Source organism: Notechis scutatus, chromosome 2 (genome assembly GCF_049901735.1).
Source record: "Notechis scutatus isolate UNSWTSFEM ecotype Mainland chromosome 2, rNotScu1.2, whole genome shotgun sequence".
Taxonomy (NCBI): domain Eukaryota; kingdom Metazoa; phylum Chordata; class Lepidosauria; order Squamata; family Elapidae; genus Notechis; species Notechis scutatus.
Window position 1 is genome coordinate 157100174 of NC_142010.1, and position 20484 is coordinate 157120657.

Here is a 20484-nt window from a genome sequence, read left to right on the forward strand (position 1 = left end):
ATTGCAAATTCTTTCACTTTATATAATATCAAATCATATTCCCGCTTTCTATATTATTTTCATGACAATGATACATGAAGTAGTCTGAAATCAACAGATTTGTAGATGAGCAGGATCTAGACACAATGTTCTGAGAACCTGCTACTTCACCCTGATTGTCTAATCTTCATTTTTGTCACCTAATGTCATTCATTGGTGCATAGCAGAAAAACGAAGCTTGCCTGACCATTTCTAATCTGTTTTTTCTCTCCATCTCCTCCTGTGTGTGTGAGAGAGGGACAGAACAACTGGGAAGCAGGAAGCCAAAAGACACATGCTCTGAGTTGAAGAAGAGAAAGATGTACCAACTTCTGATCCTCTGCAGTTGCTTGCCCAATTGCTGACTGACTCCCAGGAGAATGAGTAACAGGCAAATGGAAGGAAACTGGCCATGGTCATCAGAGAGGGGCATGTCCCACAGGAGAATGGCATTTGTTAAATATTCATATTGTATGGATACATTTTTGTTTTACTTTATTTCCTTGGTATTAATTGCTTTGGTCATACGTTGGATTTAAAAAGGGGGGCAGCTCATAAATAAACATAGAAATGCGTAGAAACAATGACTCTTCAATCACATGTAAACTCCTTGGTAAGCATTTTATGAAGTATTGCAACTATTAAGATCCAGCAACTCTCTCCTCATATTATTTTACAGAGTACAGAGTCCAAAGTTTCCAAACAGATTCAGATTGAGAAAAATTATCATTGATTAAATTTGAATTAAATTTATATTTGCCATAGATTCCATACTAACTCTTCCCCAATGCTTCCATTTTGGTGCTCAGAGAGAACATTTACCTTATTTCTCCCAACTTACCTTCTGCACATCGGCAAATGTTACCATGACATATCTTATTGAGAAGACCTGTTCCTTTATCTGGATGGTAGAACTTGGTACATTTTTCACCTAATGAAAGAATTAAAAGTTATATCTATATATCACATCAAGAAACTATGGTGAGTATAGATTTAATTACAGTTAGTCCTCAACTTACAATCATTCATTTAATGACTGTTCAAAGTTGTAATAGCACTGAAAAAGTGACTTATGACCATTGTTCACACTTATGACCATTACAAAATCCCCATGGTCATGTGATTTACATTCAGATACTTGACAACTAGTTCATATGTATGACAGTTGCGGTGTGTGTGAGTTATGTAATCACCTTTTGAGACCTTTTTACAAGCAAAATCAAAGCGGAAGCCAGATTCACTTAAAAACTGTATTACTCACTTAACAACTGCAGTGATTCACTTAACAACTATGGCAAGAAAGGTCATAAAATAGAGCAAAACTCACTTAACAAATGTCTCACTTAGCAACATAAATTTTGGGTTCAATTGTGTTCATAAGTCAAGGAGTACGACCTGTATTTAGAAGTACAAAGATTATTCTCAAGGAGATTTCAAATTTGGGGCATGTCTGACATGACAGTGCAATGGAAACTTATCAAGAATGTTGGTTGGCTGATTGAATTTTATTAAGCATTTACCTGAAAAGCACAGAGCCCTACAATGCAATAAGAAAGGTAAGAGAGGATATCCCATTATCTAATGGAGTTAGGAAGTTGAAACATGGATACTTGCAGAATTCTGCTCCTTTTGTCAAAAAAGATGAAAATGGCAATGTGTTGCATATTTTGGGCATGCATGTGATACCCCATTTAATATAAGAAAGTGGTGGTGTGACAGCACAATGCTTATTTTTGTCATTCTAACTTATCTTGATGCCTCCTGTAGATGTCACTGTTTGATAATATAAAATAGACTACAAATAGTTTTTGATTTATGATTAAAATTGAGCCCTGAATTTTGATCGTAAATTGTTGCTGTCATGTTGAGTCTTCACATGACTGAACTCCGTTTTATAACCATTTTTATGATGCTTATTAAGTCAATCACTATAGTTGTTAAGTGAATCACATGGTCTTTAAGCAAGTCATGTGGTTGTAAGTTTGAATCCAGCTATTCATATAGCTATTCATTCTTGCCTTTTTTTTTGCTGAAGAACTACCTGTACTCATGATTCTTATGGTTTTCTGTAAAAACCAACGTCTTGTAGTATTAAAGGTTTTAATTTTAGGGAGCGTCTGTGCAACATTAAACATAATACCCTGGCTCTGGTATTAACAAAACTAATACCAATACAGATTATTATTAAGGTAGTCCTCACTTAGTGACCACAACTGGGACTGGCAACTTGATTGCGAAGCAGAAAATCCTGTGACTGCACCTGGACTTATGACCTGTTTTCCCTTGGTCATTAAGCAAAGAGATGCAGTCGCAGAGTGAAAAATAACATGATTGCAACTTACAATTTTACTTCCACTTTCCAAACCGTACCATATCAATCCTACTAGTTCCAAGAAACATGCATGCTGGTTGTGAAGTATGCAAATAGCAATCACATCACTGAGGCCAATAGTTGTAATTTGAAAGGTTAGTCACAAAATTATTTTTAGCACCATTGTAACTTTGAAAGGTTGAGTGTCCCATGTCTGCGAAGACTACAAGTGCCTTATAAGTGAGACTACAGGCCAGAGGTGGTATTCAGCAGGTTCTGACCAGTTCTGGAGAACCGGTAGTGAAAATTTTGAGTAGTTTGGAGAATACCTCCTCCGACTGGCCCCGCCCCCATCTGTTTTCTGCCTCCCGAGTCCCAGCTGATTGGCTCGGTCTTCTTTTGTTGCCCTGCAATGGAGAACGGAGCTGGAAAGCAGGTTAGTGGGATGGGGAGGGAATGGGGATTTTGCAGTATCCTTCCCCTGCCACGCCCACCAAGCCATGCCCACAGAACTGATAGTAAATTTTTTTGAATCCCACCACTGCTACAGGCCAATAATCTCATATTTTCACTGCAGTTAACAAGACCTAGTGAGAGTGAGATCAAAATGGGGACAGATTGACCTTCCAGGCAAGTTAGGTAGCCTGCCCTAGCCCTTTGACACAGCAAGAGATCTTAGGGTTGCGTCTATACAAAATCAGTGCAAATGCTTTGCACGGCAGAATGTCTTGGATGGGCACGTCCTTTCCTGAAATTAAAGCACAATTCATTGATCTGTGCAGCCAACAAAAGCGAATTAGAACTGGCCACGGTTGTCTATCAGTTCTAGTTTCTCATCATTTTCAACTTTGCAAATATGTCAGGTCTGATTAGTTGGATTGGAGATTTTTTAAACAATTATTTTGTATACTTTTAACATTTCAGAAATGTGTATGCATTTGAGCGTATGTTTTCCAAAGAAATACTTTTTTTTTTTTTTGCAATTGTGCCTACTATATACAGGTTTTACAGGTAATTTTCTCTGAAGTATTTTCATGATTTTGCACACTTCCTGCTTAAAGAGCTGCACTGAAAATGTTGTTCAGAAATAAAAATAACGAATTTTCAAAATATTAATTAGAATGGCAAAATGGCTCTTCCTCGGCCATGATAAGCTCAGCTTCCAAAGTCTCAGTACCACTTTCCCCTCTTAAGATGAGCATCACGTTGCCCACCAGAGCAGAGAAATCTTGGTATCACTGGCTTTGTTCTCTGCCCCTCAGAAGCAGTGGTGGGATTCAAATTTTCTTTTTACTACCAGTTCTGTGGGCGTGGCTTGGTGGGCATGGCATGGCTTGATGGGCATGGCTTGATGGGCGTGGCTTGGTGGGCATGGCAGGGGAAAGTTACTGCAAAATCCCATTCCTTCCCACCCCACTAACCTGCTTTCCAGATCCGTTCTCCTGTGCAGGGCAACCAAAGAAGACTCAGTCGATCAGCCGAGACTCAGGAGGCAGATAATAGATGGGGGCGGGGCCAGTCAGAGGTGGGATTTGCCGGTTCTCCAAACTACTCAAAATTTCTGCTACCGGTTCTCCAGAACTAGACAGAACCTGCTGAATACCATCTCTGCTCAGAAGGCAAGCAAAGGAAACTCAGACCAGAAGTCTGCCGGAGTATTTGTGTTTAATATATCTTTAATATACCTTTAATATATCTTCAATATTGATATGATTCAAATGATACATTCTTCACTTCAGCTTTTATGAAATTGTTATAAATAGTTTTTTTGGAAAATCAATAATGTTTTATCAACTATCCATTGTTGTTGGGCTTTTTGCCAAGTTTGCCTAGCTCCAGTACCATTGAGTTCCTTGGAAAGAGCCAGTGTGGTCTAATGGTTAACGCACCAGGCTGGAAAGGGGGAGAGACCACCTTAGCCATGAAAGCAACTGGATGACCTTGGCCAAGCCATTCTCTCACAATCTTGACTCACTTCACAGAGTGGTTGTTGGGAAATTAGGAGGAGGAAGGTGTATTAATACATCTGCCATTACCCAGATTGTAGTAGCTGTACACCTTGACTGATCCTGGCTGAATGAAGCCAACTTCAAAATGCTTGTGAATCTTAAAATGCAGGCATTCAACTTCAGAGTGGGAGACCTGGGATGGAGAGAGAAGATCATTTGTGGGTGCCAGTTTACCCATGGAGATAATTCCCCCCCACCCAAAACTCCATCCGAATAACCTCAAGGAAACTGCTTATTCCAAGTTCTTCAGGTTTGACCCAGTGATTGAAGGACTAAATTCTGCAAATCTGTACAGGTTTCCCAGAATAAAGGGAATCAATGGAAAAGGTGAGAGGAACAGCAGGTTGAAATGGTATCTCAGAAAATACTGAGTTAGAATATTAACACATTCAAAAGTTAGAATATTAACACATTATTCTGTCATGTATCCGGGGTAGTATTCTACCGGTTCAGCCTGGTTTGGCCAAACCAGTCACTCTGAGGATCATCTGTGAGTGAACCGGTTTACTCTGACGATCAGCTGCTGGGCCCGCCCACCTGCCCTGGCTCTATTCTGATCTTTATTTCCTGGTTTTGAAGCTCAGCTGCTTTGCACAGCACAGCAGATTGTCATGCATCTGCTGTTGAACATACAGGGAGAGTGCAGGATTGCAGGAGAAGGTCAGTAGGAAACCCTCTGTGCGTGCATGCATGCACAAAGCGCGCCCACCAAGCCATGCCCACAGAACCAGTGGTAAAAAAAATATTGAATGCCACCACTGCATATATCCAAAGAGCATTAGGTGACCTAGGCTGTTTCTCCAGTGCCCTGTATAAGAAGGTGAGAGACAAGTACCTTGGTCTATGTACCAAATGAATGACCCATTGGGATCCCCATATGAAAAAAAAACGTACCTTATGTGTGGCCAGAATCTCAAAATAACATTTAACACAACGCAGTACTTAAGCAAAATGATTTGGTTGAGATCAGCATGTGTAGGACTGATTGGGGTAGATTGTAGGGGTGACATTGAAATATAATTTTATCATATTTTATTTTATCTATATATTAAATTATTGTATTTTATTCCAATTCCAATTTCACTTTAAACTGTATTTTATTCCAAATTCATTTTATTCCAGTTTCATTTTAAATTGTTTTTATCAGATTTTAATAATAATTTGTGTCTGGAACTCTACACTTTGATATGGCCCAAGGGCTAATCAATAAAGTAAACTCAAACCCCAATGCCCAGATACAGTGCTGTCTTCAGGGCCGCCAAGGGGATTATTAAGTGCTGGAACAAGACTAATATGGGTAGACTGGGTAGATGTGGCTTGGTGGTCATGTTACTGGCCAACTCAATATCACTCACATCGAGGCACGTATCTCCTCGCCTGGCTTCTCATGACTGTGGGGATGCTGCAACAGTCGTAAGTGTGAAAAATGGCCATAAGTCACTTTTTTCAGTGCCATTGTAACTTTGAATGGTCACTCCACACAAGCAAAGTACCAGCAAAGGAAGGGAAAAAAACTCCAGAGAAGTTCCTGAGACAGGAAGTCTAGTCCTGCCAAGAACGTAATAAGGGTTAATGGAGAGGCAGTTTCTGTAAGCAACACCAGAATGTTTCCTTCCTGCCTTCCTTACAGGATTAGGCCAGTAATTTGTTATAACTGGTTCTCCAAACTGCTTAGAATGTTAACAACCGGTTCTAGGTGTGAACTGGTAGAATCCCACCCCTGAATATGGGCCCTCTCACCTACACGTTAAGTTAACATCTCCCCTCCCCCTCTCCACCACCCTGTGGATTTCGCATTACTCTGCACTGATGTCATGTAACTCCTAACCAACCGAGAGGGTCATTAAAAAGGGGGGGGCAGTGAAGCAAATAGGAAAGCGGGGGGTGGGGGGTTGAGGACAAAATATGGAGAAGCGGCATTGGAGTCCGTGCAGCTCACAAGTAGATGGGTTTTTTTTCTGACTGGGAGAAGGATGAATCATTCTGAATGATTCACTCTAGTCTATACGAATGAAAGAAAAGTGACGCTTCCTTCGCCCGCCCCCCCCTCCTCCTCTGGTTTATCTTTCATTTTAAAACCTCTTGCCAATTACCCTTTGGCATGGCTGGCGTGCACAGATCCTCCGACTAAGCTAACAGTGGCCCCTCCTTCCTTTCGGCATGAAGGATTTTGACAGGATGAGAAGTGGAGGTTGATTCTTCAAGAACTGGGGAGAAGGGGAGAAAGAGGGAGGAGGAGGCGGAGGGCAGGGCGATCGCTGCTGCTGCTGCGCGGGAAGGGCACGCCTTCCTTCCTTCCTTGCCGTTTGCCCTCCAATGAGTTGATTTGATCCAGCTTTGGAGTGTTTTCCTGCAAGCCACCCCCACCATCCCTCACCCCTCACCCCCGCCCAGGCGCATCCAGGTTGACCAAAGCCCTGCTGTTTTTCTTTTTAAAAATTTGGTTTTGTAAAAAAATTTTTTAAAAGCCTCCTTCATGGGCCCCCTTTGAGTTCCATGGGCCCCCGGAACAATGTGCCAGCTGAACCCCCCTCTCCTCAGGCCTGGCTCTCTTCCCCATCTTAAGTCAGCAGGAAAGTACACTGGCACAAAATTGGCCAAGTCCCCTTGCCATTCCCCATCCTACCCCTGTTGCCCCTCTATTAAATCACTACAGTCACTGGACCCCACTCCAAAGGAATAGGGGCTAAAGGCTAATTTTCCATGAGTTGAAGATCTCCTTCAAAATATTGTTTCAGCATGAGTTCAAAGAAAGGCCCCTTCAGTCTACCTTAACCAGAAATCGGGAGCCACATGCAGGAAAAATATACAGGTATATCAGAAATTATGCTTATTATAATTATACTGGCACTGTGTTACATTTATAGAAAAATCTGAAAATATTTTCAAGGTTCACGGGATGTACACCTGAGAGACTTGGAGACAACAAAAAAGAGTTTTCATATTATTAATTTGTCAGAGAAATTTCAGTTATATATGTTGTGAATCAATAAAAGTGAATAACCTAAATGCAAATTAGGGGTTGAAATCCTGCACACTTGATTGGTCCTTATACAACAACTTGGGATTGGGCCAGAACCAGTCCCTGATTGGCCACTTTTGGGACTGTCCTTATTGGTCAGTAGTGGGAACCTGCTGCACATTTTCATTGGTTAATAAGGCAACAGCTAACCCTATAAAAGGGTTACTGCTGCCCATATCATTGCTCTGTTATGTCTATCGCTTTATTAAAGAGTTGAAGTCACTGGTCAGATGTCTGGTCCTCCTTATTCTCCATACTTAACACTGGCGACGAAGGTGGGATGCGGAGACCGAAGAACTGACTAATCGACAGAGCAACTAACAGAGCACGTGGTCGAACACGCACCATCAACGGCAACATGGCCAGCGGTGCCGTAGCACCCGTTCCATTCAATCCAGAGACCGAAGACTGGGAGGCCTACATGGATCGGTTCCAGATGTTTCTGGAAACTAACAATTTGAAAGATGCGACAACCGGCAAAAAAAGAGCTATCTTTCTAACGCATTGTGGACCAACCGTGTTTAAAATGGCAAAGTCACTTGCCAAGCCAGCAGAGGTAAAAGAAATGGACTGGGATGTCCTCGAGCCGTTACTATGGGCTCACTACGCGCCCACCGTGCAAACCTTAGTCAGAAGACACGAATATTACCAGAGGGACCAACGGAAGGGCGAAAGCCTTGCCAATTACATCGCGGACCTCTGGAACCTAGGAGGCCTCTGCGGGTTCGCCGACTTAGAAGAAGCCCTCCGGGACCGCCTGGTTCTGGGCCTAGAAGACGGCGCTATCCAGAGCAAAATTATGGCTAAGGGGGACATCAGCCTCACCGATGCCCTTAAAGAAGCCTCGGCAGCAGAGGCAACAAAGAAGTCGGCAGCCCAAATGCGCCGCACCAACGCACCGCTACGTAAACTCGCCACTGATACCTCGCCTCGCTCAGAGAGACACCCGGTATCAACTCACCACGAAGACCTAGAGTCCCCATCCGACAGCGATGAGGAAGAGGTCAACCGACTTCGAACGGAGAGAGACCAGTCCTCACAACACTCATTTCGACCGTGTGCCGGCTGTGGAGCAAATCACCCACAATCCGGCTGCAAATTCCTTGACGCACTTTGCCGCCATTGCGGGAGACGCGGTCACATCGCAAAGGTTTGCAGGAGCAAACAGCACTCCAAACCCCGACAGGCCGAATTCCAGTCTTCAGGATTCTTCGGCACACACCGAGAAAAATTGAACCACTCCTACAGAAACAAGCCGTCCACCACTTCCACCAGGCGTGAAGAAACCAGGCGGGAAGAGACCCACCAAACAATCACCATAGGCCACGCTACATCCCTTGATGCTGGGAAAATCCGAGTAAAGGTCGCCATCGAAAACAAACCTTGTGTGATGGAGGTAGATTCGGGATCTTCCCTCTCGATGGTGTCGTGGAAAACGCTCCAACAGCTCCTTCCAACGATTCGCCGCCAAGACCTTAACCCTCAGAGGGTTATACTCAAAGACTATCAGGGCAACCGAATTCCCGTTGTCGGGTCCCGCAGATTCCAGGTCTCATTCAAGGACCGCACCGTCGCACTACCACTGACTGTCGTGGATCGAGACAGGCCTAGTCTTCTAGGCCTGCAATGGTTCAGGCCGCTTGGAATCACTGTAGCCGGAGTCCACAAGGCCGAAAGCGTCGATTGGGAGGAAGCACTCGTGCAAGAATTCCAAGACGTTTTCGCGAACGGACTAGGCAAGTATAAGGGGACCCCAATCTCGTTTAACTTGAACCCTGAAATAGCACCCATCCGCCTTAAGCCACGTCGGGTGCCGTTCGCCTTAAAGCCTAAAATCGACAAACAACTCGATAAGCTGATAGCGCAGGGCGTACTGGAACCCACCGACCACGCCCGTTGGGAAACCCCGATAGTGACGCCTATCAAGCCTGATGGGTCTCTAAGAATTTGCGGAGACTACCGGGCCACATTAAACCATGCACTGCAGCAAAGTGCTTATCCAGTACCGGTAGTGCAACATTTACTCCATTCTCTGGGCGGCGGAAAAGTTTTCGCCAAACTAGATTTAGCCCAGGCATATCAACAATTGCCTGTAGACCCAACCACAGCCGAGGCGCAAGCGATCGTAACACATAGGGCGCATTTAAATGCAACCGACTCCAATTCGGGTAAGCGTCGCCCTGGAATCTTCCAGAGTTTAATGGAAAGGTTGTTACAAGGGATAAAAGGTGTTGTCCCATATTTCGACGATGTACTCATCGCCGCACCTAACAAAGACATCCTAGAAAAACGACTCAAAGAGGTTTTGCGAAGATTCCAAAATGCAGGCCTCAGAGTAAAAAGAGATAAATGCCACTTATGTACCGAAAAAGTAGAATTTTTGGGATACCTCCTGGACAGCCAAGGAATTCATCCCACCGAAGACAAATTACGAGCAATTAAAAAGACCCTGCATAAAATGGAATTTGGCAACATCGACGAGAAAATCAATCGAATCCTCTTATTGCAGCACATCACGCCCCACAGCGTGACCAACAAAACACCCGCTGAACTTCTTATGGGGCGGAAAATACGATCGCACCTTGACCGGCTCCACCCCGCTTTCACACCAGAAAAACCTTTCGGCTCCAGCAGCAAATGCCGGGAATTTAAGGTAGGCGATTTAATCTTTGCCAAAAACTTTTCCGGCGACCCGTTATGGATACCCGCAACCATTACCCACCTCACCGGGCCTAGATCTTACCGCCTACTAACAGACGATGGGAGGGTGTGGAAACGCCACATAGACCAAGTCCGATCGAGATTACCACCCAGCGGCCATGACTTCCCCAGTTCACCAACTCAAGGGGGAGGGAGTATCGAGGGAATTGACTTGGATACAACTAATAGCAGGTCAACGGGAGCCCTACAGCCCAGCGAAGCACCGGAACATGAAGCGGGGAAGGAGTTGATGTCTTCAGGGAACTTTAATACGGGGGAAAATGAACTGCAAAACCCCGAAGAAACAAGCAGTAGCAGAGACAACCACAGTGAATGCAGCACGGAATCGCCGTGCAGCGAAATAGAACGCAACAATGGTCATCCAAACGCTCCACCGGAACCGGACATTGGACAAAACCCGGTGGAGCCTCGGAAATCATCCAGGCAGACCAAACGGCCTGCCTATCTTGAGGATTTTATCACAGCTCCCTCAAACGGAACCCAAGGGGAGGGGTGTTGTGAATCAATAAAAGTGAATAACCTAAATGCAAATTAGGGGTTGAAAACCTGCACACTTGATTGGTCCTTATACAACAACTTGGGATTGGACCAGAACCAGTCCCTGATTGGCCACTTTTGGGACTGTCCTTATTGGTCAGTAGTGGGAACCTGCTGCACATTTTCATTGGTTAATAAGGCAACAGCTAACCCTATAAAAGGGTTACTGCTGCCCATATCATTGCTCTGTTATGTCTATCGCTTTATTAAAGAGTTGAAGTCACTGGTCAGATGTCTGGTCTCCCTTATTCTCCATACTTAACAATATACTTTTCTGATTTATTAAAATATAATGCCTTTTTATGTGTCATAAAATTCAGCATCTTATTGATTCATTTTCTGGTAATGAAGATTCATTCATTCTGTCTGCAGTTTTAATCATATAGGCAAATGATTAACTATAACACATTCTCTAATTCAGCATCTTTGCTAAACTGCAGAAACAGCCATTTCAAGCCCCATTCAAAGCTTGCTTACCCTCGTAAGGTCTTCTGCATCAGCGAGAAAACCAGTCAGCATAGAAACATCAATTATTGTCATTGTAGAATCAACTTCTCCCAGATACCTAAAATCAAGAATGGAGGAAAAATGACCAAAGATGGATTTCCTAGTTCACAAACAGTTTCCTGTTCATTACTATTAGGGCAGTTCTGGATTTTTTTAAATGGTTCATCTTGAAGGAGAGAAATCTAGCTATTGACAGAGCTTATAGGCTGGCATCTGAGCCACCACAATGTGCTCCTAACTCACAAAACAATTTTCATGGAAGTTTTTGCAAAGTTTATGAATTTGGGTGAAAATTGAGTAAAAAGCATTAATTAAGGCATAAAATAGAATGTATTTTTGTTCTTTAAATGGCAAAACCAAGTTGAAGACCTACCATTTGTCTCATTCTATAGTTCTCTTGAGTCCAGCTCAATGTCTGATGGATTCAGGAACAGATTTGTGAAATTTTCCAATCAATATGGAATATATTTCCCATTGCCTTCTCCTGGGTTATTTTTCTCAACTCCTTAGTCTAACCTATAGTTCTAGAGTCCCCTGGAGGTTTTCCATTCTTGTACTGGCCATCTTGCTGTAGCATATTGCAATTTCTACATCAATAAATCAATCTGAGGGACCTGCGATGACTTAAATACTGCTCTTTGTTTCATCCACAAACAATAAAATGTTACAAATTAGGATAGTGCTCAGAAAACAGATCAATATACAAGCAAAGATGGAGTGTAAAGTTGGAAAAAGTATAACTATTTTCTTGAAAAGTAACATAATTGCTTCTCAAAGTTATAATTCTAAATATCCTGCTACAATCCAAAGTTTTCTTTAGTGTTCAGCATTCTTACCTCGTGCAGATCTTGAGCATGAGGGCTCCCTTGGCTCCCTTTCCATGTTTGAAGTCTAAAAATTACAAAAGAAAAGGGAGAAATTGGACTCTGCTGAAAAGTTTGATTGTCTGGCTGTAACATCTCCTTGGAAATCAAAGGATTAATCTAATAATTTTTACCCTCTATTTTTATGATTGATTCCTTCTTGAAAGAAATCATGTGAATAAGGAATGTTTAAACAAAGAATAACAAACCCAGTTTCAATAATTGAAGAATTGGTTGTTTTGATTCTAAAGTGTAAGAGCTAGAAATTTTCCAGCTGAGTGTAAAATACAACTTATTCTTCATTTTGCAAGAACCAAATTTAGGGTTTTTTAATACAATTTGCTGTTACATGTTTGTGTGTGTATCTATGTGTGCGTGTGTGGGTGTATCACTGTGTTTCCTAACCTATTGTATTGAAGTATTGCAAGAATACCACAACAGGTAATAAAAGCATTAAGCCACTGAGAGTTGCCTTTAAATGCAAGATGAGCAGCATATAAATTGGACAAATAAATTGGGGTTCTACAAAGGAAATATGGGATAAACATTTAATAAACAATATCATGAATTATATCTTGCAGACTGTCTTAATATGGTGCACAGATATAAAACCAATAAAAATTTGGATCCTGCTGCAAATCAATCAACATAAATTAAGAGCACCTAAAAATCATTCTTCATTTAATCTCTTTCTGGATTTTCTAAAATTAAGAATGGCATTAAGTTATTTTCTCTTTGGCATCCTTCACCCCAACATGGCTCTTAGAAAACTAGTTAAGTTAGGAATTAACACCAAAAAAAGTCTAAAGAACTTATACTTCAGGAGGAAGAGAGATGTACGTTTACCATTGTACATAAATGGTGAGGAGGTGGAAAGGGTTGGTAGTTTTAAATTTCTGGGCACTTATATCTCGGAGGACCTCTCATGGACTATGAATGCCAACATGCTTGTAAAGAAGGCACAGAAGAGGCTCCTCAGAGAGAGAGAGCATTCTCAGGAAGATAAATCTATCTCAGTATCTACTTCTGTCCTACAGCAGCTCTGTAGCAGACAAAAAAGCTCTACAGAGAATCATTAAAACTGCCCAGAATATCATTGGGCTCCAGCTACCAGCCCTGAATGACATCTTCGCATCTTGCTGTTTGAGGAAGTTGCACAACATTCTCAGAGACTCTTCCCATCCTACTTACAATCTTTATGAACTGTTGCCTTCTGGCAGAAGATACAGAACAATTAAAACTCGGACCACACGTTTTCTGAATAGTTTTTATCCCAGAGCTATAATTGCACTTAACAATGAACTTAAGGACCACCATCAGTGAGCTGTTGGACAGTATTACTTGGTCTGTTGTGTGGATGCTTGTGTGTTTTTAGAAGGTGGGGAATTTTGGCGGGTGGGGAGGTATTTGGGGATTGTTATGTGTGTGTGCATGTTGAGTCTGATCTCTGGGTGTTATGTGAATTTCGGTGTATGTATACTGTGTATATACATACAATGACAATAAAGAATTCAATTCAATTCAAAAGGAGAACAGTGGAGACTTAGTGGGCAACAAGAGGCCTTCTGGCCTACGGCTATTTGACCATCTGTCCAAATCCTAATTGGTTTTGCAAGCCTCTCGTGGACTGCAATTGCTGTTAGTTTGGGATTAGTTAGGAATTATATTGGCAATATGGATCTAATATCCTCTTCTTTGCAAGCCATGAGCTAATAGGATTTTCTCTTTGTCTCCAAAGAAATATAAATGACAGTAACATGTCTATTGCCTACAACTTCAATTCCTGTCCAATCTACATATTTCAATCCCAAAACCTGTCCTTCAGTGCTCTTAATACCTGCTTGTCCAGGGCAAAAGGAAATAAATTATTTTGTTGACTTCAAGAACTGGGTTACAACTAAGTATGGAATTAATAATGTTATTTTCTATCAAATGAGAGACTTTTTATGAATAAGTAATAGAGAAAGCTTGTTCCATATTGGGATCCTGACATGATGAATAGAAACACTTTAATCTTCCCCCACCATACATTTCATTAGAATCTATTTCTAGCAAGCCAAAGGCCACCAGTCAAACTTACTCAATTGGGCGTTTTCAACAGAAACATTTAGATGGAATTTGTTGCAAACATTTGCATCCTCCCTCAATTGTGCATTATAGACCGTCAAAATGGTCATTGTTGCTTTTCCATCACCTGATGCTGACACAACAAAGTCTTGGTTGAGTTTGGTCTGAAAAGCAACCAGGGTTAGCATGACTTTCAGCTGATTTTACTTCTTATTAGTGCTAGTATTTTATTGACTTTGTTGTAACCTGATATGAGCTAGAGGTGGAACCGATTTCAAAATATAAGAAAGACCCAATCAAATATGTGGATGAAGAAACAACCATATATTAACAAGGTATCAACAAAATCAAATCATAAAGAAAACTCCTTTCCTTACACTTTCTGAAGACCCAATGAATGTAAAACTATCCAAATTATTGTGCACCAATCTTAGCAATTTCTATATTGATATACATTCATAGTGATAAAGGATTCCAGATGTTTAGGGATTGTATCCAAAGTGTTTTATTACTTTTAGTACTATCTTTGCCACAGTTGTTCTATTTTCTATTTCTGTTTGCAGGTGTTTATATTTTGTGATTTTCTTCAGTCCTTTCCCTTCTCTTCTGCTGTCTCCAGGTGCTACCATATCCACTATCAATACTTTTTTTATTATCAAAAATGGTTAAATCTGGAGTATTATTATACTCTTATCCCTTTTATAGTGTAAATAACTCAAGGCATTGAACATATCTAAATATCCTACCTCCTTTTTTCTCCACAATAACCACCCTGTGTAGTGGGTTGAGCTGAGCGAGAATGACTGGTGTAAAATCATCCAGCCAGCTTCCCTGTCTAAAACAGGATTCAAAATCACAATCTCTTGGTTCCAAGCCAGCACCTTCACCATTACATCTAATTGTCTCTCAATATATTGTATATAATTGAAATGTACTTAAGTCCTTGGAGAACTACTATGAACCTAAATCTGTTCCTTGTTTTAAACAATTTTATTTTATTCAAAAGATTAAAATCCAAAATAAAATAATTGAACAGAGACAGAACAAAACTAAACAAAAACATTGAGAAATGTTAATTAAAAAAGGAAAAATACAGACATTATCTCCCCTAGTTAAATACTCAGAATTCTTTTGCAACAATAATAGCTTCCCTCTTGCAAAGTAGGTCCAAAATTTATTTGCAACCCAATTGACCTGTCATACATTACATATGTGAAAGAAAAATTGTTAATGGATTAAAGTAAAATTCAAAGCTGTTAGTTGTCTGTTATTGTAATTTACTGATAGAAAGTCTACATGGTTTCTTACTAACCTAAATATGTTTCAAATGGTTTTTTTTTTTACTTTATAGTGTGGATGTGTTCCAAGGCATATCTATAGGCTGCCTCTTGAGTCTTGTTTCTTAATTTCTGCCACCTAAAAGCATCCACACTGCTTCATGGCAGGCCTCATTCTGGAAGTGGAACAGTTCCTTTGCTAAATAGAAGAGCTAAGATTGGGATAATCAGAAGCTTTTTTCATCAAGCCACCTTAAAGATGAATCTAGTTAGGGGTCCAATCAATCTTCGAAGATTCAGATCACATCAGCAGGTCAGATTGGTGAACAAAGTTTAGATGCAGATTATGAAGGCTCTTTCCACCTGAGTTATATTTTCTGTGATTCCAAACTGTATTTACAGTCATGAGCTGGAGTAGAGCTCCATGTAAGCAGCAAAAAAAGGGATGTATGAAAAGATGAAACAATGCCTGCCATAGTTTATGTTCCTTCATCTACTTTTCCCTCAAATACTATTTCAGAAACATTTATTTCCACTCATTTATACCAGACCCATATTTAAACATATAACTCTGTTGGTATCATGCTTGTGCAACATCAGAAATAGCAGCACAATTGTTTTAATGATATTATCTTCATTTCCTAAGTCATGAAGTGCTCCAGAAATTCTCCCAGAGCCATTCAAATCTCTTTCTTATCACAGATGGAATAGTCCTTGGAAGTACAGACACAATTTTGCGATATTGTCTTAAATGCAGCTTTTGTGAGGAAAGGGAAGTCATTTAAAACTACATTGTATGTTGACAAAGAAGCTAGTTGTCTTAAGCCAGTCTCCCGCAATCTGGTGCAATTCCAATAGGGAGAACTGACTTAGGTTTTCTTTCTTGTTTCACCAAATTATGTATAGTTTTTCCCAGTTCTTGAAAAAAAGATTTGAACCTGCATTTGAACCAAAATAATTATTTCCAATGAAAGGAGTAATAAATACACTTGCTGAAATACTGTACCTCTATTGTCAGGACTCGGAGAGCATTAGTAATATCAATTCTGTACTTTATAGGTAGTTCTCATTCTGGCAGTTTAATAACAATATCTAAGTTTAAGTCCTTATGGGTAGGCATCTGAATCTCATATTCAGCAAGAGCTTGAAACACCATAACTGTTGCCTAGAATGGGAGAAGGAAAAAATAAGATTGTTTGTCTTGGAGTATCTCACAAAAGAACTGAAAATCCAGTGATATATTTTACCATAGAAATAAATGTTTAACACGTAGGGGAGAAGATGGTGATGTGGCTTGTTGCAAGAAATACCCAAACTATATTTCTAATTTTTACAATTGTCTGTTAGAACATTTGATCATAAATGAGAAGATGGGCTACAAATTGATGAGTAAACAAACAGAGGAGAGTTAACATATATACACATAAATACATCTAGGACAATAGGAAGTCTATGGATGAGATTTCTCTTGGTTCCCTTAATTTCAGCATGGATGAAGGACATAAACCCTAGATAATCTTCAGGCAAAAATTCCTTTCAAAACTATTCTTCGTCCTGCACATCAAAAGATCCATGCACTTGTCTGCTAACCAAACAGAGATTTTAAAAACTCTCTATCCACCTTGTACCCATACATGAGGGATAGAGAATACATTTCTCTACTACATTTTTCTCTACTATATTTTCTCTAGAGATATATTTTTATCTTTTTTTATTTTATTGTTGAAAACCACCCTATGTAGCCTAATGGTGAGATGAGCAGCAAATAAACTTAATAAATAAACAATATGTTATTTTTCTCAGCACAAATCATTCTCTTCTAGGGGCATTTTGTGCCAAAAAAGCTTACAGATAACTGAAGAGAAACCTGTAGTTATTTTCAAGTTACCAGTTAGTCAAGTCCTAAAGTAGCTATTTGATGCTTTGTTCTACCAGCTGAGTGGGGATCATTGCATCTCAGTATGAAAACTCTTCGCATATAGAAAATCAGCACTAGGATGTCAAACCTATATTAAAAAACTTTCCCTTGACATCGTCTTCATGAAATCATCTTTGAAGGCTAAGCATTCTATCATTTTTATTCCCCTTACTAGAAAATGAAATAGAATCAGTGGTAGATTTACTATTACTATTAGTTCTGTTACATATTCAAAACCAACCCAATGCACAGGCAATAATCCTTACAACATGCCCAGCAAATGGTTGTCCAACTTTTGCTTGCAAGCCTCCTGATGGACCATTATGTCCATTGCTTAATAGCTCTCATAATCAGAAAAGTCCTCCTTATTCTTTTTTTGGAGGTTCCTCTCTATAAAGCTTCCATTCACTGTTTCTTATCTTATCCTTAGGCACTATGGAGAATAAATCCACAACCTCTTCCCCGTGACAGCACTTCAAATATTAAAAGACTGCTATAGTGTCTCGACTTTGCCTCCCCTTCTTTAGGCGAAAACATGCAACAATTCAGACTATTATTTTGTTTAAACCAGCCTACAGTAGAATACAATTCAGAAGATTATAATCTGACAATAAAACAAAGACTCACTTGGGTTTGCCCATATGTTCCCCCATAATATTTCTGATCTATCAGCCATTTGACTACAGGACCGGCCTCAGCAAATTTCTTCATTTTCAGCAGGGCCAACAAGGCATAGGAAGTGCCTTCAATATTATGAGTGTGAGCATTATGTTCTTCCCAACGATTCCTTCCTTTAAAAAAACCAGCACAGAAACAGGATTAAACCAAGCAGATAAAAATATTGGTCACTTACCCTGATGGTGACTTTTGACTGGAGTGAAAAGATTGGGAAAATTAACAATTGATTAAAAGTCTCCCATTCTTCAAGAAAGCAGATGATACGTGTGAATTGTTGGGTGAGGTTACTCAATGGCACGGAGTTGCTGATGATACCCAGTTATGGTCAGCTCTACCAGGTAGACCAGATGAAGAATCAACTTAACAGATCCCTATTGTGATACTGCCATTCATGTGGTGAGGGAACCCCAGATTCTTTTAGTCATTTATTATTGCTCTCATCCTATTTCCTATGTATCCTGTCATTTCCCTAGTTTATAACTTTTACCCTGTCACCTATTCTGCCCTGTGCTTTGATTTAACTTGAAGAATGTACAAGAGGGGAGGGCCATCTGTTTTATCTCAGTTCAGAATCCTCACAGAAGAAGCACATTGGAATGACTCCTTATCTCTTTCTCAGGACGACCATTTCCATAACATCTTCGCACTTGTGGATTGGTTCATTCAACATCAGACTGAGGGGAGGTGTTTCTAACCACTTTATCCTAACGGAATTGCCTGGGGGGAACTTAGACCTTGCTTTGCATTGTCCTGCATTCACTTCCTTTCAATAAAGGTTTCCTTTTTGAAATGCTAAAGTTTCAAGAGACTATGTGTGGCTATTCTGTCTCAGTATTTTTCCATAAGACAAATCCTGCTCAGCACGTATACCTCTCAGAGCAAAGTTCACTAAGCTGACAGGAAAAAGGAGCTGATAAGATTAACTTCACAAAAGTCTGTGGGATAAAAGATGTGTATTCGGTATCAGTCACGAAGTATCATCACAGAAGCTTGTGTCAGATAAAAGATGTATATTCAGGAAAAAACATGTTTATCAGTAACAGTCAAAAAGTTCGTTACTTGTATCACGTAGCCTGGTCTCAAAGATAAAGTTTGTAACTTCTTTGTCTTCCTGCAATCCCCTTCACCCCCCTCTTTGAATCAGTACAATAAAAGGGGACAGCACAGAGCAGCTGGCAGCCTGAACAATCCCATCTGTCTCAGGCTCAGCCGGGATAATTCCATCTGCCCTAGGCGATGTGCTGCCTCACCTGAAGAAATCTTTTGTTTCGTGTCTTTTTTTCTTTGTGCTTTGCACTCACCCTTGCGAGGGCTCCACTAAATTGCTTTCTGAGAGGAATTCAGCAATCAACCAGAAGATCGAAATAAAGGATCGGTCGCTCGACGCGACAGCTGGGGGCTCGTCCGGGATCCCTTGATTCGTCCGGGATCTCTTCGACTTTCTGGTTCCAAGGTGTGTGACTTCTGGCTAGAGGTGCATCACCTTCACTCCCATTGCTACGCACCTGGCATAGGTTTCGTACGAATCGTAAGTAATGGGCTCCTCACTTTCTCAAGTTTCGTCAGGGCACAGGGACGAACTTTATAGTCTAGTGAAGAAGGCTAATTCCTTTCAGAAAATTAATGGTACAACTGTGTACCCAATTTCGAAGAAATCTTTAAATAAATTTATAATTTACATTGAGGCACACTGTCCAGCCTATCCATCTGCTGGAACTCTTAGCCATTCTCAATGGGAAAAATTAGGAAAATATTTACATGAAATTCCCAGAGCTCCCATGGATATACTTATCTCTTGGAGAGCAATAATGGCTGCTATAACAATTGTTTATCCATCTTCTAGTCTTCCTGAAAATTCTTTTTCTCCTGTTTCCTCTGATTCCCCTTCTTCTCATTCAAAAACTTCCACAATTTCTTCCTTACCACCTCCATATCCTGACACTTCTTCCCCTCCTCCCCCTCCTCCCTACAACCCACCTCACATTCCTGATGTTAACCCTATCAACTCCACTGATTCTCCTGCCTCCTTGCCTGTTCGTAATACCTTTCAGAAGGCACTGATTAAAGGATTCTTTTCTCTAACATCTTCTCAACTTGCTGCTTGGCACAATGACTATCGCTTAGCAGTTCAATCTGTTGCAACAGCTGGCCTTCCTCAAGCTGTTACCCTGGACCATCTTCTTTGTCAGGGAGCCATCCCGTACTCCACAGGATGAGATTCAGATGGGGGCAGGGGGGTTATCCCATCATGAGAAAGGTCCTTCTCAACCTTCTTTGTCTTTTAACAAAATTCTTCAAGGACCCCACAGATTTTTCATTCTTATTCTCAGTGTGTTCCATCTTAGAACAAATCATTTAACTGTCTTTTATAACTTCTCTGTTGTGTCTGTTCAACCTGTGGGGCCGTGATCTTATGTCTCAACTTAACACAAAACTCATTATTGATTAATGGAATCTTTTGCTAAAACTCTACCATGTGTCAATACTATGTAAATAATGTCTTGCTACTCTATTGTTCTGCTTTTCCACAATTTCTGATGTACTTGAGAAGACAAG

The 20484-nt window shown here is 40.7% G+C and overlaps 1 protein-coding gene across 1 annotated transcript in view; it reads right to left on the bottom strand.

Moving 5' to 3' along the window:
- The window catches only part of C3 (complement C3), a 42990-nt gene that overhangs the window by 10961 nt on the left and 11545 nt on the right, over positions 1–20484 (bottom strand). The window contains 7 exon segments of the mRNA XM_087953935.1: positions 860–949; positions 4366–4566; positions 11092–11183; positions 11962–12016; positions 14069–14219; positions 16339–16497; positions 17878–18041. Of these exon segments, the coding sequence (XP_087810061.1) occupies positions 860–949; positions 4366–4566; positions 11092–11183; positions 11962–12016; positions 14069–14219; positions 16339–16497; positions 17878–18041 (912 nt within the window).